This window comes from Caloenas nicobarica, chromosome 19, assembly GCF_036013445.1.
Source record: "Caloenas nicobarica isolate bCalNic1 chromosome 19, bCalNic1.hap1, whole genome shotgun sequence".
NCBI classification, from domain to species: Eukaryota; Metazoa; Chordata; class Aves; order Columbiformes; family Columbidae; genus Caloenas; species Caloenas nicobarica.
Window position 1 is genome coordinate 7,074,180 of NC_088263.1, and position 21,718 is coordinate 7,095,897.

General features: G+C 46.2%; 2 protein-coding genes across 2 annotated transcripts in view; both read left to right on the forward strand.

The window, feature by feature from the left end:
- Nucleotides 1-366: 366 nt before the first annotated feature.
- EXOSC2 (exosome component 2) lies at nucleotides 367-4,882 on the forward strand. Its single transcript, XM_065648654.1, has 9 exons — nucleotides 367-517; nucleotides 606-707; nucleotides 864-909; nucleotides 1,168-1,257; nucleotides 1,573-1,638; nucleotides 1,805-1,873; nucleotides 2,732-2,908; nucleotides 3,086-3,214; nucleotides 4,095-4,882. The coding sequence occupies exons 1-9, from the start codon at nucleotides 393-395 to the stop codon at nucleotides 4,173-4,175; spliced, it is 885 nt and encodes a 294-aa protein (XP_065504726.1). The 5' UTR covers nucleotides 367-392; the 3' UTR covers nucleotides 4,176-4,882.
- A 5,203-nt stretch (nucleotides 4,883-10,085) lies between these two features.
- The window catches only part of ABL1 (ABL proto-oncogene 1, non-receptor tyrosine kinase), a 76,595-nt gene continuing 64,962 nt past the window's right edge, over nucleotides 10,086-21,718 (forward strand). The window contains exon 1 of the mRNA XM_065648340.1: nucleotides 10,086-11,165. Within this exon, the coding sequence (XP_065504412.1) occupies nucleotides 11,030-11,165 (136 nt within the window). The 5' untranslated portion in view covers nucleotides 10,086-11,029. The remainder of the gene's footprint in view (nucleotides 11,166-21,718) is intronic.

Below are 21,718 nucleotides of genomic sequence, written 5' to 3' on the forward strand. Positions count from 1 at the left end.
CTCCGGAGCAAACAGCCATGGTGCTGCTGGGCGTGGCCTCCCACAACGGGGTGTTGCGAGCCCCAACTCAGGGGCGTGAGTGGGTGGAGAGAGTTTCGTGGGCCTCGCCTCGCCCCCCATGGGGCCCGGTGCCCCCCGGTGCGGTGGGCTGAGGCATCCCGCCCGCACTAAACATGGCCCCCTTCTCCCCTTGGTTCCCAAGGCAGCGAAGCCCACGGCTCCCTTTTCTGCCAGGAACCAAAATGGCCGCCCAGCGACGTCACCGTCTTCCCATCACCGCTGCCCTCATTCAATATGGTGGCGCCCGCGCCTCAGGCGCGTTTTCGCCAACAGCCAAGATGGCGGGCGGAAGGCGCACCTGGGTGGGATTGGCGGCACCGCCCGCACTCAAGATGGCGGCGATCAGCATGCGGCTGCCGGTGCCCCGCAAACTGGTGGGGCCCAGCGCTCCCCGGGGCGGCGAGAAGCACCTGGTGGCGCCGGGGGACACGATCACCACGGACACGGGTTACATGAGGTGCGGGCAGCGGCGGGGGGCAGGCGGCGGGGGGAGGGCGCGGGCCGGCCGGCCTCGGGCTCTCCTCAGGCGGCCGCTCTCTCCGCAGGGGCCACGGCACCTACGTGGAGGACGAGAAGCTCATCGCCTCGGTGGCCGGCGCCGTGGAGAGGGTGAACAAGCTGGTGTGTGTCAGAGCGCTGAAGACCAGGTGAGCGTGGCCACCTCCGTGCAGCGAACGTAGAGCTGCCATGGCGCTGGGCGAGGGCTGGGGCCGGGCCCTTCGCTGGGAGGATGAGGCGTCTGACGGGCTGATCTCTCTTGCCCCCCCGTCTCTCTTGCCTCCCTTCCTCTGTCCCGCTCCCAGGTACAACGGCGAAGTTGGCGATATCGTGGTCGGGAGGATCACTGAGGTAAATGTTTTTTTCCCCGTGGTGCCGGGGAGGAGGATGGTGGCCACTGGCCAGCTGCCAGGCTGGCGTGTCTCGGTCTGATCCCAAGCCTTCTGACGTGCCTAAAAGCACATTAGCGCCCCTGCACTGTGAGCGTGTGGGTTTTAAATAAAATGAGGCTGGAAGGAGTCAGCAGAGCTGTCTCCTGCTGCAGGACCTCTCACTTCACCGAAGAGCTTCCGTTCGTTTTTTTGAGCATGTACCATTTTCCTTCTTCAGGTTCAGCAGAAGCGATGGAAAGTGGAAACCAACTCCAGGCTGGATTCAGTCCTGTTGCTGTCCTCTATGAATTTACCTGGGGGGGAATTGGTGAGTGTAGCTGATGCAGAGCGGTGCCAGAGCCCTCCCTGTCATCTCCTTCCACGGCAGAAGCTGAGGCACTGGGAAGCTCTGGAGCCCTTCCCACAGTTAGAACAAGGGTAGTGTTGAGTTTGGTGGATGGGTCTGTGGTGCTCTGATATCTTTAACTCTTGTTATTTGGACATAAACACACCAGGCCTGATTTTCCTTTGGCGACTAGATTGTGTTTTGCACGGCATCCTAAGGTCCCCCCATAATGCAGGTGTTAACTGATGTTTTTTCATTCTGAGCTACACGTACCTTTCCTTGCATTGTGTGTTTCAGAGAAGGAGATCAGCAGAAGATGAGCTTGCGATGAGGGACTATCTGCAGGAAGGAGATCTCATCAGTGTATCCTTCCACTGCTTACGCTCTGGCAGAATTGCCGAGGGGCATGGGGAGAACGGCCAGAGCGGGGCCAGCCTGGCTGGTAGCCAGAGCTCTGTGCTGGTGACAGCCAGCGGCTGGTGGCACTGGGAAGCCTTGGGGACCTTGTTTCCTTAAGTGGCACTGACAGGCAGAGGTCCAGTCTGTATTTTCTGATGGAGCTGTATCACTGCACACCCGGAGTCTGAAGTATGGGAAGGTAAGTTGTTCCAAAGCACTTTGACTTGGCCTAATACTGTTCCAGTTGACTTGTACAAGGCCTTTTGGAGAGATTTTTAAGAAAAAAAGCTCTGTAGTAGAGCAAGGTGTTGTTAGAACCGATGCCGGAAGGTTAGGAAGAATCTGAGGTCCTATATAGGAGCACTGAGCAGTTTCCCAAAGCAGAAGACGTGCCCTTGAGTTGTCCTTCGAGCTGCTGCTCTCCCTGTCCACAATTACAGCATGCAAGTCCTGTTTCCCCCACTAGCCACTTGAAAATTAAATCTTGGGTAGAAAAATCTTCTGACTCAAACTTCATCACTCCTTTTCTGCAGGTCACTGTCCCTGTGACTTGTTTCCCTCTCTAGGGCTCTATTTTAGGCTTTACGCGGTTGGCATTTATCTCTGGTTTTGTGCATTGAAATAAGCCAAGGGGCCATTGGAGCGTAGGCTGCAGTTCAGGATTACCAGACCAAGGGTATTAGCAGTTAAAAGATGAAAGCAAAGTGTGCTTATTGCACAAAGGGTGAAGGACAGTGATTGGATTAAGAGGGAAAGTGTTCTGCTAAATTGCTCCTCTCACTCCTCATTTTTCTGCAGAGATGGCTGATGTGTAGTTACGATCAAGATATTATTAACATTTGTGCTAAGCACTTGGAGTATTCTTAATCTTCAAAGGACTGCAGAGGCATTAGCTAATCCTCCCAGCGCTCCCAGAGGCAGGCAGGTTTTATATTCACTATTTCACAGGAAAAGGTGTTAAAATTGGTTCCTAGACCAGGAGTGGAGTGCATGTTAGTGACTCAGTGTTATCTATGGTGGCTCGTGTCTCTCATGCTGAGTCTTGTCTCCTCTTCAGCTTGGCCAGGGCGTGCTCGTTCAGGTCTCGCCCTCCCTTGTGAAACGCCAGAAGACTCACTTCCACGACTTGCCCTGTGGTGCGTCTGTGATCCTCGGCAACAACGGCTTCATCTGGATCTACCCAACTCCAGAGCAGAAAGATGAAGAGGCAGGAGGCTTCACCCCCAACTTGGAGGTGAGGGTGCAGGGAAGGTGAACCTTCTACTGACAATGTTTTGTTATTCTAACGCGGAGGCACATTGATAACCTGAGGCTTTCCAGATTTGGTATTAGGTTCGTGGCAAAGCTTTTTTTACAGTAGGCTTGCATTATTTCCCTGCGTATTCATCTGTTTTCCTCTGTCCTTCCTCAGCCAGTTCCCTTGTCTGACCGGGAGGTGATATCACGGCTCCGAAACTGCATTGTGGCTCTGGCTACTCAGAAGTTGATGCTCTTTGACACCAGCATCCTATATTGCTATGAAGCGTCCCTTCCTCATCAGGTATAGAAACCAGTGATGTTTACTTTATTCCATGCTGTGGGGAGGGAACGGAAAGGCTGCATCAGTTGCTGCTGCAGTCTGTAAGTTAGGTGGGTGGGCTTCCTTTCTCCTTTCCAAAGCAGCCTGTAGTAAGTGACAACAGGAACTTCTCCCCTTCTGCATAACATAAATTGCCTTGCACATTTTCAGGGATAGTTTGAAGGGTTCTGCCTCAGGCAAATTTCAACTATTCCTATAGAGAATTAGTTCAGTTTTTTGATAGAGGTGTATCCCTTGCTGGAATTATGGGCCCTTTGTCATCCCTGGGAAAACAGTGTTAAATTTGGGATTGTTTGAGGGTACGGTGCACTTTAAGAACAAATGAAAAAGCAAGCGACATGTATTGTACAAAGACCAGTCTTCTGTTTGTATCCGCATCCTGTACTGCTGGAAGGCTCCCTCAGTTTGACCTTTTGCAATACAGCTTTTCTCTGTGATTTCTGCCAGCACAACCACTGGCAATTCTTTTCTCATAAATGGATAAGATCCGAATTGTCTTCTGCTTTTATTCACAGTGGCAGCCCACTTCACTAGGTCAGATGTTCTTTTGAACTATACTTCTGTATAAGTCATCTCTCCCCAAATACTGGTGTGTGTCCTTCAGAAGAGATCAGGAGCTGTCAGTAGCATCTTGTTTGATTTCTTATGCTCTATATAAGAATTGGTGACTCTGGCAACGTTGACTTTGCCTTGGGCCATCTGCCCTGACAGTCTTGTTAGACCACAACCCTCTAAACTGGCTGGCTGCTCACTGCTGTGTGGCACAGACCCTTGTCCCCAGAGAGTGTGCAATAGTAGTAGTTGCTTTATGGTGCCAATGTTACTCTTCTCTCCACTCCAGATCAAGGACATTCTCAAACCAGAGGTGATGGAGGAGGTCGTTCTGGAAACCCGACAGAGGTTGCTGGATCTGGAGGGATAGGACACGTGGCCAGAAGCAACCATTTGAAGTCCTGGCATGGCAGCTTTTGATTCTCAGTGGTTTTTTTGTCAGTGTTCTAGTCCCCAACATTCATTCCACACTTCAGAAACCACCAAAATTCCTCATTTTAGCTCCTAGGCTACCTCCGGAGTCCTTTTAGTACAATAGTACTAAATAGTACTTGACTACAATAGCCTTTTAGTACAGCAGCCTGAAAAATTGATGTCTGACTTTTACGAAGATGCAGATGCAACTGGGACATATCCCACAGCACTTGTTGCTGTGTCTAGTGCCCCTGAACTTTGTGCAGAATGATAGAGAGGAAGGGATGTGTTTTGTGATGTTCCTCCCTCCCTAAAGGTTTTCTAAATGGTTTTGATTTTCCTTGATTTTCCTCTGTCCTCTGTCTGAGAGCTCTTGTTTTTAGGACTGCAGATCACAGGTACAAGTCTTTAGAGGACAGGAGAGTATCCACACCTTTGCTAACCACATTTTGGGTCTGGCTGTTCGTGTCTCAAGGGTATGAGATTGGATGTGGCACGATGTGGCTGGCCACATGAGCCAGGAGCTGTGGGCGAGCAGTGTCTGTTCAGTTTGTGTGCATCCTGCTGGTCCTTTTTTTTTATGCCTGCTGAGTGAGCTTCTCTGAGGAGGAGGCTCCAGTGTTGTTTTCTATGAAATATTTTACATTTCAATAAATTTTTTGAAACGGATCAGTCATTCGGGAGTGTGTGCCTTAGCTTGTCTTTTTCCAGAATGAATTGGGTCTAGCTTGAGAGCGATGGTTGGCTCAAGTTTCCTTGTGCCAGGACACCTGGAATGGTTACAATGTCCTGCTGTCTCCTCATCCTGTTCAAGCAGGACTTGACCTTCCCCTTCAGTGCATCTTCTGTGCAGGGTTCCTCTGTAGGCAGATTTCCTGGCATTGTTCACCGCGGTGTTCTCGGACTTGCTTCCCTGCAGGATCCCAGAGAGGTGAGTCACGCAGCAGCTGTGTCTGGGGGTGACGGGGAGCCCAGTATGACACTGGTGAAGATCCCCCGGGCAGTGGTTAGAGGTGGGCATGCTGAGCCAGACCTTGGCAGTCACTTGCCTTCTCTGTATGGAATGGATGTGATGCTTTCCTCAGAACAGCCTCTCAGATCTTATATTAGAGCTGTTTGTATTATATATATGTATATATTGTATTTGTATTGTATTAGAGCTGCTTGCACCACAGTACTGTAATTCTTCAAAAGGATGAAAAAGCAAAAAATCTGCCCTAATTGCCCCTGAATCTAATTTTGCTGCAAATTCTCATGCTTGCCCCAGGCAAAAGGAAAAATTATTTGCTCAATCTTTTCCTGGCAACTAGAAATACTTCAGTGCTTCTCATCTGGTTCAGGCTGCTCTGCCTGCAGTCCAGAGGGGCACTAGGTGGCAGCTTTGGATCACGTTTGAAGTATTCACCTTCTCCAACAGCTCTGCCTCATTGCCCTGCCAAATAGCAAAGGCTGGATGTCCGCCACCAGCGCTGCTATCCAAATACTGGAGCTTTATGGAGCTCAGTGGCGAAGGACAAGCAAGGACATGGGTAATCACAAACTTCTGCCTGTGCTGCCTCTGTAAAATAGTACTTAACCTCTTGGGCATATCAGTAGAATACTCCACCCAAGACCTGGGAATTGTTATTTTTGAGTTTTATGAGAATTTGCTGTGGAGGTGGCTAATTTAGGGTTGGATCATGCTCATGGGTACCAAACATGAGCTGTCAGACCTGCGAGACAGTGCCAGGTTCTTACAGCACAGATCTGAGGAAAAGGGTGCTGGTGTCTCTGCAGCAGGCTGCATGGGCTGCACAGCTGAGTTATCTTTTTTTTTCTCCTTCTATCTTTTTTTTTTTTTTATCCTCTACATAGCAGTCTCTAAAACTATGGTTTATTTCCAGGCTTCTTATGCTAGGCCTCCATCCCCAACATGAACCTTTTTTGGTTGTTTATGCTCAATAAATGAGAGTATATAACATGAAAAACAATGAGCTCAAAGATCTGGACTGCTTCAGCTCCGAGCTTCCCAGTTCCTTCTGCTTGCTGCAGCATTCCTGATACTTTTGCCTTGGGGATATATTAAATGGGGGAGAGTATACGACTCACCCAGTTCCTGTGCGCCCCAATACCTGGCACTTTTGTTTTTAAGTCTGAGAACATGTTTGTAAGTTTTGGTTAATGGATCTTTTCAGATGTGGGGGGAGAACTGAAGGTCTCGGTATTTTCCTCCCTGGCCACGAGAGGTCCTTGCCGTTCTTTTGGAAATTCAGCCAGTGCTGTGCCAAGCTCAGACATAAATTCTGTGAGGAGGTTTCAGAGCGGGCAGTGCTGGCAGTTCTGCAGGCCCATCACACGCAGCTTCGCAAGCCAGCAGGTAACGAGAGATGAGAGTGACAAACGTGCATGGGGAGAAACTTCCTGAGTGGTTTCAAACACGTCTAAGAAAGGTACTGGGCCAGCTCCTATTTACTCTTGATTTGGCTGAATCCCTGGGACTTTCTGCTCTCTTGACGAAATGTCGAGGGCCACCAGTGCTTATCCATCTCAAAAGCGACTGGGGCTCGTGGTTCCCATATGGAGGAGAGGCTTCAAGTATCACCGTTCAGTCACAATGCACAATACAACAAATTACTTTCCCCTGTGCCCAGTAGAGATGAGTGAGGAGCCAGACGGGGTCTGGGGGAGGCTCTGGCATCTCGGGTGGGCGGGGGAGCTGGGACCCCTTTTTTTTTCCAGGCAGATCTGCACGGGAGGATGGGCAGGTTGTATAAAAAATGCTTTTGAAACAGGGAAGTGCTCGAGATGTAAAGGAGGACTCCAGCAAAAGCAGTGTCCTCTTGAATTCTTGAAATAGTCTGTGGGATTTTTGCTCTCTTGAATTCTTGAAATAGTCTGTGGGATTTTGCTAGGCAACTTCTAAGCAGGAAGGGTGAAAAGGAAGAAACTATGGCTTCTCTGGTTTAAGAACAAAACGAAGAGTCGAAAGCGGGGTGGGAAAAGCAAGTGTTCATTTTTGTATGGGAAACTAAAATGCCCATGCAGGCATTAGAAGAGCTTAGAGCAATCTGATTTCTTTGGTCAGCAGTGTCTGACGGCACAGAGCCTGTTTGTAAACCCTCTGTAGCACCTGCCCGTGCTGCTTACTCCAGAGTTAATACCTGGCACAGATGTGCTCCAAAGTGGAGCTAGTAAACCGTTCCCTTGCTGGTGAGCGCTGCCCGCAGAGATGAGAACACAAAATCGCTCATCTGTAGAAATAATTTTCCTGTTACTTGGTGGCAGTGTTTGATTCATGTATGAAGAATGGCAACCCTTCCCTCTACTAATGGGTTATTAATCCAATTACTGCTGTTTATTACATTACTTCTCTATCATCCACATGCAGTTTTGCCGTTCAGTTGAGGTGAGTGGCATAAATACAAAGCTTTGAGCAGACCCTAGAAGCTTCTGAAACCCCACTGAGATTATAGGCAGTCTTGAAATGGTTATCTCAGGTTCCTGAGGACTGCTAATTAATATGCTAAAGTTTATTATTTGGTAAAGAGGTTGAAGCTTTAGGATATTGTTATGGAGGAAACATCACTGCAGCTGTTGAGTATAACAACCCACACATAATTGAAGGTAAACAGAAAGAGTATTGAAATTTCTTTTATGAAATGTATGAGATGTATATGGGCCACATGCAAGGCTTGATTGAGTCTGTAGATTTTAATTTATTCTGCATTCACGCAATCTTTCTGTCTTCTCTAATAATTTCTGAACACACTGGGCAACTTCAGATTTGTTAACATGAGACAATCATGTTCACAAAAACTGGCAGCAGGGTAGGGGACATAAAATATAATACCCTTCAGGAAGGAAAAGAGGGCAGATACCTTGCTTTGGTATTTGGGAGCAAGCAGCTGGCCCATCTGCCTTTGTGTAGCCCCTGATTAACTACAGCACTGATTTGGGAAATGGGAAATACTTTTGGAGCAACTGCTGAGTGGAAAGCGGTTGGGGACGGTTGGCAAAGAACCCGCCCCGCTTTGCTGCTTACGATTGCAAAGCAATGAAAGAAACACCTGACTGTTAGGACACTGCGGCGAGAAGCTGATCTCCATTACTGAGATAAACCTGGACAAATTCTGCTGGGTTCAAGAGCTGTGACCCTGGATTTGTCTCAGCATAACATACCAGAACTTCTCTCTCCTGCATGTGTGTAGCACAAACAGCCTCAGTACCAGGAATATGAGTCACTGATGGAGAAACGCAATAGAAAATGGTTTGGGATCAGTCTCCTGGCTAATAATTAGTGATGTGGGAGCAGACAGGCACAGCAGAGGTAGAGGATCCCTTAGGGCCCTATGAAGTGCTACATTTCAGATGCTATTGTTGGAAGATGAAAAACACGCGTCTGCCAGGGACCTTGAATATGGTGTAGGAGACACCGAGTATGTTTGGATTTGTCACAAGGGAGGAGTCGGTATAAACAAGCCGCTCTGTGTCCAGATGGTTACGCTGAGCAGGAGGCTACTGCACAAAATTGCGTTTGTGTGTCCTCCCGTTGTTGAGTGGGAGCAGCCACAGACCTTTGACCAAAACACCCTGACCTCAAGCTGCTGCCTCAACTCTCTTCTATTCCCAAGGTGAACTGGAGAACGTATGAGAAACGAAATTATCTTCAGCATCGCCGTCTGTGCTCTCTAGCTCGGGGAATGTGCTGCACATCTAAGCGCACCACAGCGCAAGGCGAAGAATTTGGGCGTTTAATTTCATCTTTGTAGCAAATGTTCCAGGAAAATAAATCAATATTTGTCAAATTCATTGGCCTCTATGGCTGTTTTTGTATCAAGTTCTCCGTGTGCTCCGACAGCGTTAATAAGGCAGCGAGATCCTTTGTGCAAGCAGGGCGGCCGATCCCTGGTTGTGGAAAGGCTGATGGTTGTGCAGGCAGCTGACGCGGTGAGGATCCCTTCGTCCCTGCCCACCTCTGTGAGAAATCCAGCGCCCAGAGCTGGCCGGGGGCCCTGAGGCCCGGGGAGGGCTCTGGTGGGTTTGAGGGCCAAGGAGCTCTTGACAGATCTCAGGGAAAACAGCTCGGGTGGCCCTTGCAAAGGGGTAAGGGATTTGACATGAGCTTTCTGGGTCCTTGGCTGGCATTTGTTATACTAGAAAATCCCTCTTCCACCTGTCCTTTCCACCATCTTCACCTTCATCCCACTCCCCTTGTGGCTCCCCTTCAATTTCCCTCATCATCCCCTTCGTGCCCTCCCCATCCACCTCATCCTCCCCTCTGGCCCCTTCATGGCACCATTTCCCTCATGGCTTCACCCCGGCGATGCCTCTGCGTCCCTGTCCCCTCATCTTCCCCCCGACTCCCCTCGCTGCTCCCCCTCGCTGCCCCTTCATGGCTCCCCTCACCCTCTCCTTCACCCCACGCGTCCCCCTGCTCGGTCCCTCAGTCCCCTCCGAGCATCCCCCCATCTCCTCGGGCTCTTCCCTCACAGACCCCACAGCCCCATGTTCCCCGGGCCGCCCGTTCCCGTCATGGCGCCGGGCGGGAGCGGGCAGCGGCCGGGCCGGGCGGGAGGCGGGGGCGGCGGAGGAGGAGGGGCCGGAAGGGGATGTGACCGCCCGCCCCGCCGGCCGGGGACGGGGCTGCGCCGCGCCGGGGGTTCCGGGATCTCCCTGGCCGCCTGCAGCCGCCCCCCGCCAGTCTCGCTCCGCTCCGCGCCTTCCTCCGGCGGCAGCACCCGGGGTACCCCCAGCCCTGCGGCCCCTCGCTCCCCTCCTCCTGCCGGCCTTGGCGGGGCTCCCCCTGGGCGTGTGGCCGCCTGGCCCCGCCGCCCCCCGCGCGTCCCGCCCGGGCTCGGCCCCGCTGCCCGCCCGGGCCTTGCCCGTCCCCGGCCTCCCCCGCGGGGATGCAGCCGGCCCGCTCACCGCCGCCTGACCTCTTCTGGTTGCTGTGCAGGAACCGGCCTCCCGGAGCTCGTCCCCGGCCCCGCAGCCCATCCCCGGCAGCCGGTTCCGCCTGAGGCGGGCAGCAAGGCCGGGAGGGCGGCCACCTGCTCTGGCCCGGCCGCCCCAGCGTTGCTTCGACGCCCCCATGGCCCCGCATGGCCCGCTGGCCCGCGGCGCCTCGGCGGGGGACAGGTAGCGGCGGTGCGGGCAGCCCCAGGCCTGCGATGGGAGAAGCCGAGGCGGCGTGAGGAGCCCACTGGCCATTCCCCTCGTCCCCGGGAGCGTGTGGAGCCCACCAGGCCCAGGGCCTCCTCCACTTCGCCTCGCGAGCTGACATGGCTTCGGCGTGCTTGATCCCGCTAGATCGCTGCGGTACTTGAAGGCAAATAACGTGGCTCTTTGGCCTTCGCTAACTCAATGCTATGCAAAAGAAAAGGAGGAGGAAAAAAAAAAAAAGAAACCTTGACACTGGTTGCAGTGGGAATGGCTGTTTCCTGCCCTGGGTGAGCCTACGTGTGTTTTCTTGCTTGTGAGATGAACTAATGCTGCTTTACCTGGTGGAAGACACACTACAAATGGCAGCCTGAAACTTTGGTAAGGCTTGGTCGTTACTAAGCAGCTGAAACTTTTACTCTTTTTTATTTTTATTTTTATTTTTTTTTGCCTAAAGTCACCTAAGGAGCCTTGTTGTCATCTTGAAAGCACTGGAGGAATCTGCGATTGTCTTAATTCTTCACCTCAAGTGACTTTATCACGCAACAAGTGAACCAACGCACCCACCTAAAATACATTCTCCTTCAAAGCTCCTTCCCAACCTGGAAGATCAGGGATCACAGACTTCTTGAGAAACTTCTCATCCTGAGAAAGGCTGCCCATAGTTACTTTATGGGGCAGCAGCCTGGAAAAGTTCTTGGGGACCAAAGGAGGCCAAGTCTGCCTGCCCTGCACTTTATCAAAGGAGCAGGGAAGAAGGAGTCATCGAGGCATGGGGGCCCACACTGTAACGTCTTCGTCGAACATGGTAGGAGGTTTCTACTGGTGTTTCTTTTGGTTTAATTTTGTTTTGCCGAGATAGATACAATACGGATTTGGTATTGTATTTTATGGTAGTATTTTGTTTTCTCCCCCTTGTTTCTTAATGCACATCTTCTGTGATTGTTTATTAAGAAAATACTGAGGTCAAGATTGCTTGTTATTATACAGCTAAATGCGAAATACAAGGAAGTAACATTTTAACATTGTAAAAGTTTCTCATTTCTGCCTCAGATGTGTTCTGGTATAAAGTCTGGGAAAGTGTTTCATCCTTTTGGAGTTGTGTCTTTCATGGGTATGGACCAGCCACAGCTGATGGTGATGCTGTGGTCAGTGACAAGTGTTCTTTAATTATCTTTACAAAAAGCACTGTGCTACTTGGTGGGGGGAAAAAAAAAAGACTTATTTCGGAAAGTTTGGGGATGCTGCTGTTGTGACAACTGATTGGAATAAAAAAATTTCTTGTTTATTTGTGTAGTGCTTTTACAGCACTTTCAATTAGTGGCTTCTCATAGCTGCTTGAGCCTTCATCTTGTGCTGTGGTGGGTTTAAGTGCTAGAAGCTAAATGTGACCAAGTCTGGGGTACAGCAACCCTGTCACTTGCTGGTTTTCCACAAATTAGGAGGGGCCTGAGAATCTCAGGAAAGAAGCCAGATGAAAAAGCTCAGCAGGACTCAGAGGTAGGTTCAGTAACTGTTTCAAATGTGGGGTTTTTTTCCTTTAAGAATATTTGTAAATTGAAGGCATCTCTGCAAAAGTGAGATGCAGAAGTGCATTGTTCCACTGGAACGTCTTGGAGTAATCCCTGCTTTTGCACAATGTTTTTTCAATTCTAATATTCTTTGAGAAGACATGCTACTGGTTGCTGTCTTCAGCTGTTTATCTGTGAACAAAACAAAACTGCATCTATAATCTTCATATAATAAAAAATAGAAATATTTTCTGTGTCTGAGAGCACAATCTAGTAGTTAGCAGAAAAGTTTTGATTCAGTTTTGTTTTAGCTGGGCTTTGCTTTCAAACTTTGTCATACCCTGTGTTTCTAGAAGGGACCAAGAAATCCTGTGCAGCATTCAGCAAAGACACAGACAGAGATGCCGTGTATGTGCTACTGTTTTGAAATATTGTTTTGAGTCACATCAGTGTTATTTCTTCTGATGTCCCCCACAATGTTTGTACACTGAGGTCATTTGGAAATTGAAGGTAAATAAGGGAAAAGCAGAGAGTGTAAGGGCTAACTTGGCCTTCTGATGATAAACTCACTGCCGGATTTTTCCAAGCCGTGCTTTCAGTCCTGTGATACGCTCGCTCCTCCACCCCCAGTTTAGTTGCTGCTTTTACTACTTTGGACAGAGTTTCAAGGTCAGATGAGGTACAGCGAGAGTTCCAACGGCAAGCAGCACCATATTCTAACTACCTTTGTTGTTTTGATGTGGCAGAAGAGCCAGAAACGCTCCTTTTTGATCATCTAACAGGAATAGGCAGATGGTAACTTCTTGCCAGTATGACCTGAGGTCAGAAGATCCCAGCACATTTGCAAAGAAAAATAGCATCTATAATGTCCATACGCCATATGTCCACAAGAGACCTCAGTGTCTTGATTTAGAAAAGAATAAACTTGAAAGGGGACATCAAGGCCAGTACATCTGTTAAAAGAACTGGAAAAGATCAGCCTCGCTTACCCACATGAGGAAGAGTTTCTTCCTTTGGGTGTATGAAACGATTCTTCGAAGCACAGACAGTAGAAGGCTGTGCCACCATTGTTTGTTGTTCAGCTCTGGTTTGAGTTTGTGCTGCTCCTCTTCATTTCCCTCCATTTTTTTTAATTGATAATTTGTCTTTGAAATATATAGTCTGACACACTTTGAAATTAATGGACACAATAGTATTTAATAAGTCCTATTCAGATATGCTTCATTAGGCTGTAGCTCATAAGAACAGATCAGTGTTTTTTCAGGGCTTCCATTTTTGCATGTTTGTCTTCCAGTACTTTGATTACACAGTTTCTTCTAAATGCCAGACACTGTATCTGGTTCCTCTGTCACGCTGTGGGAACCAGTTTGTCCCAGGAAAATCGTGTTTCTTGCTTTTCATAATTAAGAAATGCATAAGAAGAAATTCCAGGGGGGGCTGGAAGCAAACCCTTAGAAATGGTAGAACTCTTAAAGGTATTTGTTTGAAGTTCTTTTATATTAAACCCCATCATAAAACAAACAAAAAAGCTTGTAGCATGGCTCTCCTGCTATGGTTGTGTTTTTGGAAAGCTGTTTCATGACCCCGTTTCACTACCTGCTAAGTTCTGCTGAGGCCCGTTCAGCAGATGCTTAGCGGTGATTTTCAGAGCACTGAAGATCTTAATGGCTTTGGTGATATTGAATCTTAGCTGAAAGGGTTAGTAACTATTACCAGACACTAACAGTGCAGGGCAAAATAACTCTGAGGGAAGTAATTCCATTTCTCGGTCATCGTGCTCTCCGTAGCACTCAAAGCGACGCATCAAGAGGCTTCTGAAAAGCAAGGAGGCAACTGGCCAGAAATCAGCTCTGCTGGTGGTCAAACGTTCTGTGAGAATAATGCAGAAAGGCTCTAAATTTTGTCATGAGTTGACAATTGAGTGCAGTAAGGGGGGGAAATAATCTATGGACAAGTTTGGGCCTTTTTTTCTTTGTATTGCTGCTTTCTCCGCTGAGGGTGTTTTACAAGCTGGAGTTCAGGCTGGTGTGGTTACCCGGGGCAGCGGAGTAGCCCTTGATGGGGTTGTAGAGATTTCATCTTGACGCAGATTACTCTGTCTCTTAAATTGTTTGCAAGCTTGCAATTGAGAGGAAGTATAAAGGCAATGTTTGCCTCTTGCCCTGAGCTTTTATCCGCGGAGAAATGAGTCTGTAGTTGTTACTTTTTGGGAATATCCAACTGAGAGAAAAGCTGTGGTCAGAAGACAGTCAATGGGAATGACTTTGTCAATGCATTTCAGAGTTTGCATGCTAGTGTATCATCTGCCTTTCCAGAATGTTAATCTCAGCAAAACTCAAACTTCTGAAAAGAAAGGAGTATTCCCACAGGGCTCAACTCTGATCCAAAGTTGGCAGTGGTTAACTGGAGTAATCGGCAAACGCACCTTCTCTAAGTGTCTTGGGTGGGTGTTGCTGTGCTGAAAGATGAGCAGATTCCCTGAAGCATCTTGGCATAACAGTATCTCCAAGCAAAAGCAGCACCTGAAGGCTTAAAAAATAAATTCTAATCATCAGACCTGTGATGCTGAGGTGAAGACGTGATGCGAGGATAATTCTTTGGTGAGGTGGTGGATTTGGTTCACAGCTTTGAATTTCATTTACTGTGCAATTGACTGTCGTGATGCTGCTTGGTCAGCAGCAGAGCAGTGTAGGTTAATGGTTGGACTTGATAATCTTGAAGGTCTCTTCCAACCAAAATGATTCTATGATCAGCATATACAAGTATATACTACAATATATACTGCTAGAATTATATTGATGTTTAATATTTGTATGAAGTGCTGATCATTGTCATACCATGTAGGAAAAATGCATGATTCCAAGAAGTCTTATTTATTTTTTTGCTGTGAGTAAAATGTTATAATAACTGTATGGCTTTGGAATATACTTTTATCAGCTGGGTGGTCTAGAGCAGGCTGTGAACAAGCAATAATTAATGATTTTGTACTCATTAGCCTTTATCTTACAGGTAGGCTCAATATATCTTCTTTATATGCAATATACATTTGTTAGATAGTCAATTGCCCATACATGGAAGTGATTTAAATGAGATTCCTTCCATATTAGAACTCTCTTTCTTTAAACCCATGTAGTTACAAACCCTGCATTTATCTCTTTCCATTGTTCCTTAGGGCATTTTTATACGCCCTCTCTGCTTTACCAACTGCAAAACCTGAGACTTGAAAGAAACTGCTTCATTACTCCTGGTTCCGCTTTAGACCATTCACCTGAAATTGTATCATTAGCACCAGCCCAATACGAGCCCATTCTTTAGAGTCCGCCTTTAGGATTGCAGGTCTGCATTCTAAACTGACAAAACTTTCTTCGTTGTTTGGCTGGAGGTTTGGCAGCTCCCAAACTTTAATTTACATCTCTATAAGGAGCGACTTATCCCCAGCTTTTGAGATCAGGGCTTATGTGTCCAACTTCGATGTGCTTCTCTATTAACCTGGTTAATGCTGATGTTTGCTGCAGACCAAACTCAGATTTGTTTACCGCCTCTGACTATATCCCTTTCCACCATACAAAGCTCTTGCTATATTTTTTTCCTGCTCCAGTTATCAAATACCAGTAGGTTTTGCTAAGAAGCTCTTCCACAATACTTGATTTAGGGTTGGAATATGTTAAGAAAGCGGCCTAAGACTTGCTAAACTGTTTTTTCCACACACTGAGGTGGAAGAGGATGATGGGGAAAGGCTAATCCTTTTCCTGGGCAAAAGCAGTTCTGTTTTGTGCACAGACTAATCTTTGATAACTTGCCATGTTTAAGCACTTCATCTCCTTCGTGATGAATAGGTAGCAAGTTGCTCATATGTCAGGCTTCCCATAATAGATCGTGCTGGTTCTGCATTATTATTTACAAATTTTAATAGGAAGGCTATGCGAGAAGGTCAGGACAGGGAGGCAAGAGAAAGCTGCAGGGTATTAGTATAGAAATCATTGCTTGTAAGTGATCATCTCATTCAGCACACTTCAACATTTACCAACTAACTCACCGTATTTTAAATTGAAGAGTTTAAATCTTAAGCTTGAAAGTGAGGAGTTGGCACAGTCCCATTGCTGGGAATCGGGAATGCTGGGTTTCTTCCCTGCTGCTCTCTGTGACGGGCTCTGTGGGACACGGCAAATCATGGAGGCACAGAGAGGTGAAAATGGCCTTGGAGGAGATGTCGTGGTGACTGTTGTTTCAGGGTGGGGACCCGTTCTGTTGTGTCTTGGATCAACGGGGTTGTGTTTCCAGCTGTGCTCACAGGAACCCCAATGAAGAGGATGTTACAGGTGTCATCTCTTTCTGCTGTGTAAAATGCTTTGATTGATTCACATTCATGCAGACTGAAGGAAGCACATGAAATACCCGTGTCCTTCTGGAGTTATTGTTGCAGATGGACTTTGCTTTCTTTTTTTTTTTTTTTTTTTGATAGGGGAGGGAACTGCCTTCTGTCTGCAATGCCTGTTGATAGCTGTATAAAGAGCACCAGTGTCTTCACCCAGTGGTCTTTTGTCACTTCAGACATACTGTGCCATTCTTGTGAGACACAGTGAGTGTTCTTATAAAAAGGTCTGCTGTGAAGTGCAGAAGCTCATCATTAGGAATGTGCAAAGCGGCTTCAGCAAAAGAAATAATGACTCTTGTTGCTTTGCTTTTGCTGATTTTCTTATCAGTCATCTCTTATCCTGCTCTATGCTGATTGGAAATCTATCTAAATAACCTGTAGAGGTTGTCAATCTGCTTACCACAGTATCTATTTTATCAATTTAAAGATGAAACTTGCACAAAAAAGGTAATGAAAATCCAGACAATTTTAGTAAGGAAAGCTGCCTAAGGCAATGTCTTTCCTTAGTTCTAAGAACTAATTTAGTTAAGAACTTTCCTTAGTTCTTAACTTCATTCTTTCGTTAAACTTGCATGTTTAATGCTTGTTTTGCACTTACATATTAAGCATAACTTTTTGTGAAATGGCCAGAAGTTGCACTGCCCTGATGGCAAAATTTGACATGAATCTGCTAAAATGTTGTTTTATGCTGTCAGGAGTCCCTTTCCACACGTCTTGTTGCAATGATGGAGCAAACGTGTCCTGAGTACCAGCTTGCTTTGTTTTTTTGCCTAAGGTACTTTCTCACGTTAGGCTTGGAGATAGATTTGGGTTGGGTTTTTTTTTTGTTCTTTCCCAGCATTTCTTCCTCGCTGTTACTGCTCAGGTTGTGAAAAGCATGAGCTTGCTTTTCGGCAGAGCAATCGCTGCTAATTTATGTGGATGCGAGCAAGATCATCATTCTTTCATGAGTGAGGAGACTGCCTGATTTATGTTGTGCCATCTCCATGCTCTGTTTTTACTTAATGAATAGAATTTCACAACAGATTATTAATCATTAAGACTTTGGCTTCATTGTGTGTATTGAAGAATCAATATTGCTAGACATTGCTTGCCTTGAGAAGCTTCTTATCCATTAGTGCCGCTTTTCTAAGGCATTTTGGTGCATTTATCTTTTAGACTGACTTCAGTTCTACCTTATTCCTACCATACCAACTCAGTACTTCTCATCCACCCTTCTAGGGTGAGTGTTGCATCCAGGCTCATCCTTCGAAGTCCTGTCTGATCAGTAGCAAATCCTGCCCGGTTCAGTCTCTCCTTAATCTCAGAAAATAGTAAAAAGCGCAACTTTATTCTGCTGTGGTTTGCACTCCATATTTGCATTGTAGAAGGAATGGTGAGTTTGGAAGCTGGGAATCATGTGTGATGACAGTATGGAATTTCATATTCTGCTGCCTGTGAAATGCCTGGGTTTCGGGGTGGCAAAGCTCGCTGAAGTGCAGGATTCCCCCTTTGCTGACTTGCTGTTTGTTCCCTGTCCGATGTCCATCCGTGGCCTCTGGAAGTACAGGGTGACCTGGGCATGTCACCGATGCTGTTTGGGAGGAAATGTCACTTACTCTGCACATCCAGAATTTACCAACACACACACACATTGGCTCCATGAGGTTGTTGCAGCGAACTCAATGAGCTGATCAGTTGCCAGTGGCTTTTTCATGGCCTTTATTTTGGTATGTGTTCCCAGAATAAACAATGGTGTTTTTTCAGAGGCCGAGTGTGTGAATGGTAGTGGGATAAGGATATGGAAACTTGAAATAGGAAATAGTTTGGGCTTTCAGGAAATGTTTGCTATTTCATTGGTGTTCAAGTTGCCCAATTTCAAAGGCCACATTTTAGCGTTGTCTCATTAAATGTAACTGGTGAAAGGCTGTTCCTGAGTTCTCAGTTTTCTCAGTTTCTGACATGACCACAGGGATGTTACACAGTAAACTCAGCTGTTTTGCTTGGATGTTTGTGAAACTTTTATGATGAGCCTTGAGAAAATGAAACTGTTATTTGATGCACTGACCACCAGGTGTCTTCTTTGAATCTTTCTAATAACTCGTTCTGGTTAAAAATGAGCCCCTGCAGTAAAGAGTGTCTTGGAAATAAGCAAAAGCTAATGGCAAGAACCAGGGTCAGAAGTGACAGCCATGAATTTCAGGAATAGCGGCTGTCAAGTCTTTTTAGTTACTTTCAGAGCTTATAATCTTTCTGAGCTGCTTGCTGATGGAAAAAGAGCTTGGTAGGTGATGTTTGCTTTTGCTGTTAATGGGAAAATGGGAAAATCTTGCTCCCTCACCTCTTTGAGCTCCATTTCAGCCCATTCCTCATTTTTTAAAACAGCAGAAGTAGTTTTCAGTGCTGTGTTCCTTTTCACTTATTGCTGTCTTCTGCATTTGATCTCATTCCTCTACCTCTTCTGTTATGCCACAGAAACTTCTATTATTTTTTTTAATATTGTGTGGTTTAGAAATTGATTCTGTAAATCCTCTAGCAGCATTGTGTCTGGCATTTCTAAACGTGAGCTTTTCCTGGTGAGGATGCTCAAGGAATAACTGAAAACAATATTCAGCCTGTTACAGCTATTTACATTGCTGGTGTTGCCTGAATGTCAGAATTGCCATCACAAACCTAATTGTGGAGTTAAATTTTTATGAAGTCATAACTATGCTAACAAAAGTGAAGTTGTAATCTAGTAATACACTATTCTACTCAAATTTCCTTTGGATGGGAGAATTTCATAATAATGAAGATGATTTAGTGCATCTAGCAAGATAGTTTAAGCTATAAATATGTATGCTTGAATGGATTTTTATTATTTTTATTAGCTCTAAGCTCTCTTCATATCCTCTGTAAATCTGACAACACATAATATTCGTTTAAAAGGTACATTCTAGTTCAGCCAGAATTACTGGAACAGCTATTAGAGCTGTTGTTGTCTGACTACACCTAATGTTTGCAAATAACTTAGGAAAGCTCAAATGAAAAGTTTTGAATTAATGCCAAGCTGTTATTTCTTCTTAAATACATTTAACCTGATGGATAAGGAGATGCATTTTAAAATTCTCTGCAATCAAACCTTTACCTCTCTTAAGACTATTGATGGATTGCACTAAATGTTTGCTATGTATGTTTCTTTCCAAACGTGCAGCTATTTAATACAAAATAGATGCCCTTTCCTGGAAATTAACTGCAGGGAACATGAAGCTATTCCCATAATTTGATACTGTTGATGTTCATATAGAAGCTGCATTTCTTTGGGTTCTGTGGATTGTCTGTTATGTCTAAATAGTGCCTCCCACACAGAGGTTTGGATGTCAAGGTGCTATCATGTTTCGGGTATTAAGCAGTCATTATTGTTACGAGGTGCTCACATAAGACAGTGTAAGTGTTGCTCAACCCTTCACATTCCATGTCATTAGGGAAAAAAAAATCTGTTGGGGAGCCTTGAGTCTAATTAGACCTCACTGCAAGAATTACTGGTTCTTTTTATCTTGCTCTTGCTAGAGAATGGATATACGGGGAGGCTTTGTTTGTGACAGGTACATCAGACTATGCGTTGTGTGTTTTGTATTGTTTGCTAAATACAACTTGCTGACATATTCCAGGAGTTCGCTCTGGAACTGCTGCAGCGATGGGTCTGAGAGGGCCAAATCCTAAAGGCTGCTACTAGTTAGCCAAACACACAGAGCTTCTAACACCTCTTAAATAAGTAGGTCAGATTTTGAGCCAAGAAAAAGGATGAATTAGAACAGTAAAGGTTGGATTTTTTGGAGGCAAATACTAGCTTTAAACGCTAATATAATCATTTTGGTTACTGCAGTTTTGCCTCTGCAAAGCGAAGGTACCGCATGACGTTCCATTGCAGACCTGCCGCAATGTTGATAAGCAGACCTCTCCTGAGAGTAATTGCGAACTTCACTGAGCAGCAGCGTGACTTTGTAATTGTGGTTAAAAACACAGGATTTGAATAACTTTAAAGGAAAATAATGATCAGTGCTGCATTTAGTATCAGGTACAGATTCAAAGAACCATGAAATGTTAACATGAAGTATTTGCATTTTGCTCATTGGAATAAGTAGCAGAAATCCAATGAGGTGTTTTTGTTCTAATTTGATAATTTGGGTTACTTTTCCCCAGAAAAGTGAATGTTACAGTGTATTGGCCATATCCACATCATTTAGTCCTGCGTAAGTACAGAGGCATTAAAAGCATCAAGGTGAAAGACGAGAGAGCAGAGCAGATGGTTTCCAGCTCAGACGTTTCCAAATTCGGAAGCGATGGGCTTCAAAACCAGATGATCTGGGGCTCCCGGTATGAGACACATTTCATGGCCACCAGATATCTTGAATCAGTGGGTGCTGAGGGCGCCTCGTCACCCTGGTTTGGTGAGTCACGGCAGTGATGGGGGAATTGCTGTCTGCGGCTGAGAACGGCTGGATGTTGTGGCTGAAATGGGGAGATCGCTGGTGAGCCGCATCCGAAATAACTACACCGTGCGGTATCTGAAGTGCTTGGCTGGACTGAAATAATTTAGCCGTTCTACCTTTAAATCAGTTTAAACAGCTCCGTGGATGTCACCATTTTTAAAATCCAGAATTAGAAGGACGGCAGCTCTTCTGTGGTTACGAGGCTTTCATCTGCTCAAGTTGTATTTCAGCAAGTTGATGTGCTGGTTGTGAAATGCTCCCCTTAGGCAAATCAAGCCCTTTGGGGTGGGGGACTGAGGACTGGAGCGAATCAGACAGGCATTTTACGTTTCAATTATTAATATAGTACTTTTTATGATTCTCAAATTGGAATTGCTAGCAGCTGAATTTTAAAAATGTACTACTTCTAAAATTTTTAGAAGGAAAACTAACCCCATGTAAGTAAAGGTGCTCTGTTCTGTCTCGGAGACCTCTTTACTACGGTCTTACACAATCACACTTGGATTTGAGTTTCTTTATCCTTCCTTTGGTGTGGACAGTGGTCGTATCTGTAGCCAGATGATGTGGAGGTACCATTGGTGCAGCACGTGGAAGGGATGAGTCCCTGAGAGCTTTGCAGCCTTCTTTGGAGAGAAAGGTCTTACTGAAGGGGAGATGCCTTGAAAAGGTAATTGTAGGGTGCATTTCTGGTTCATAAAGAAGTTCTGATTTATTTAAAAGGGATACAAATATGCAGTGCTGAGTACAGAGCTGAACAAATGGACTTCTTTAGACTACAACACATTGGAAGAGAGTAGGCTGGATGTTCTCCCTTCTTCCTCTCTCTGTCACCAAAAAAGTGTTTAAAAAAAAAAAAAAAATCTGAGTGCAATACTTCAGGCAAAGTACTACCAAAAAAAGGGTTTGAGGGGGAAGGAGGTCTGTGGGGGAGCTTTTGCTAAGAAGTTCCACCAGTGCGCCTCCAGGCTGACACTGTTGCCATGGCCCAGCTGTCCAGCGGAGCTGCGTGACAGCAGGTCCTGCC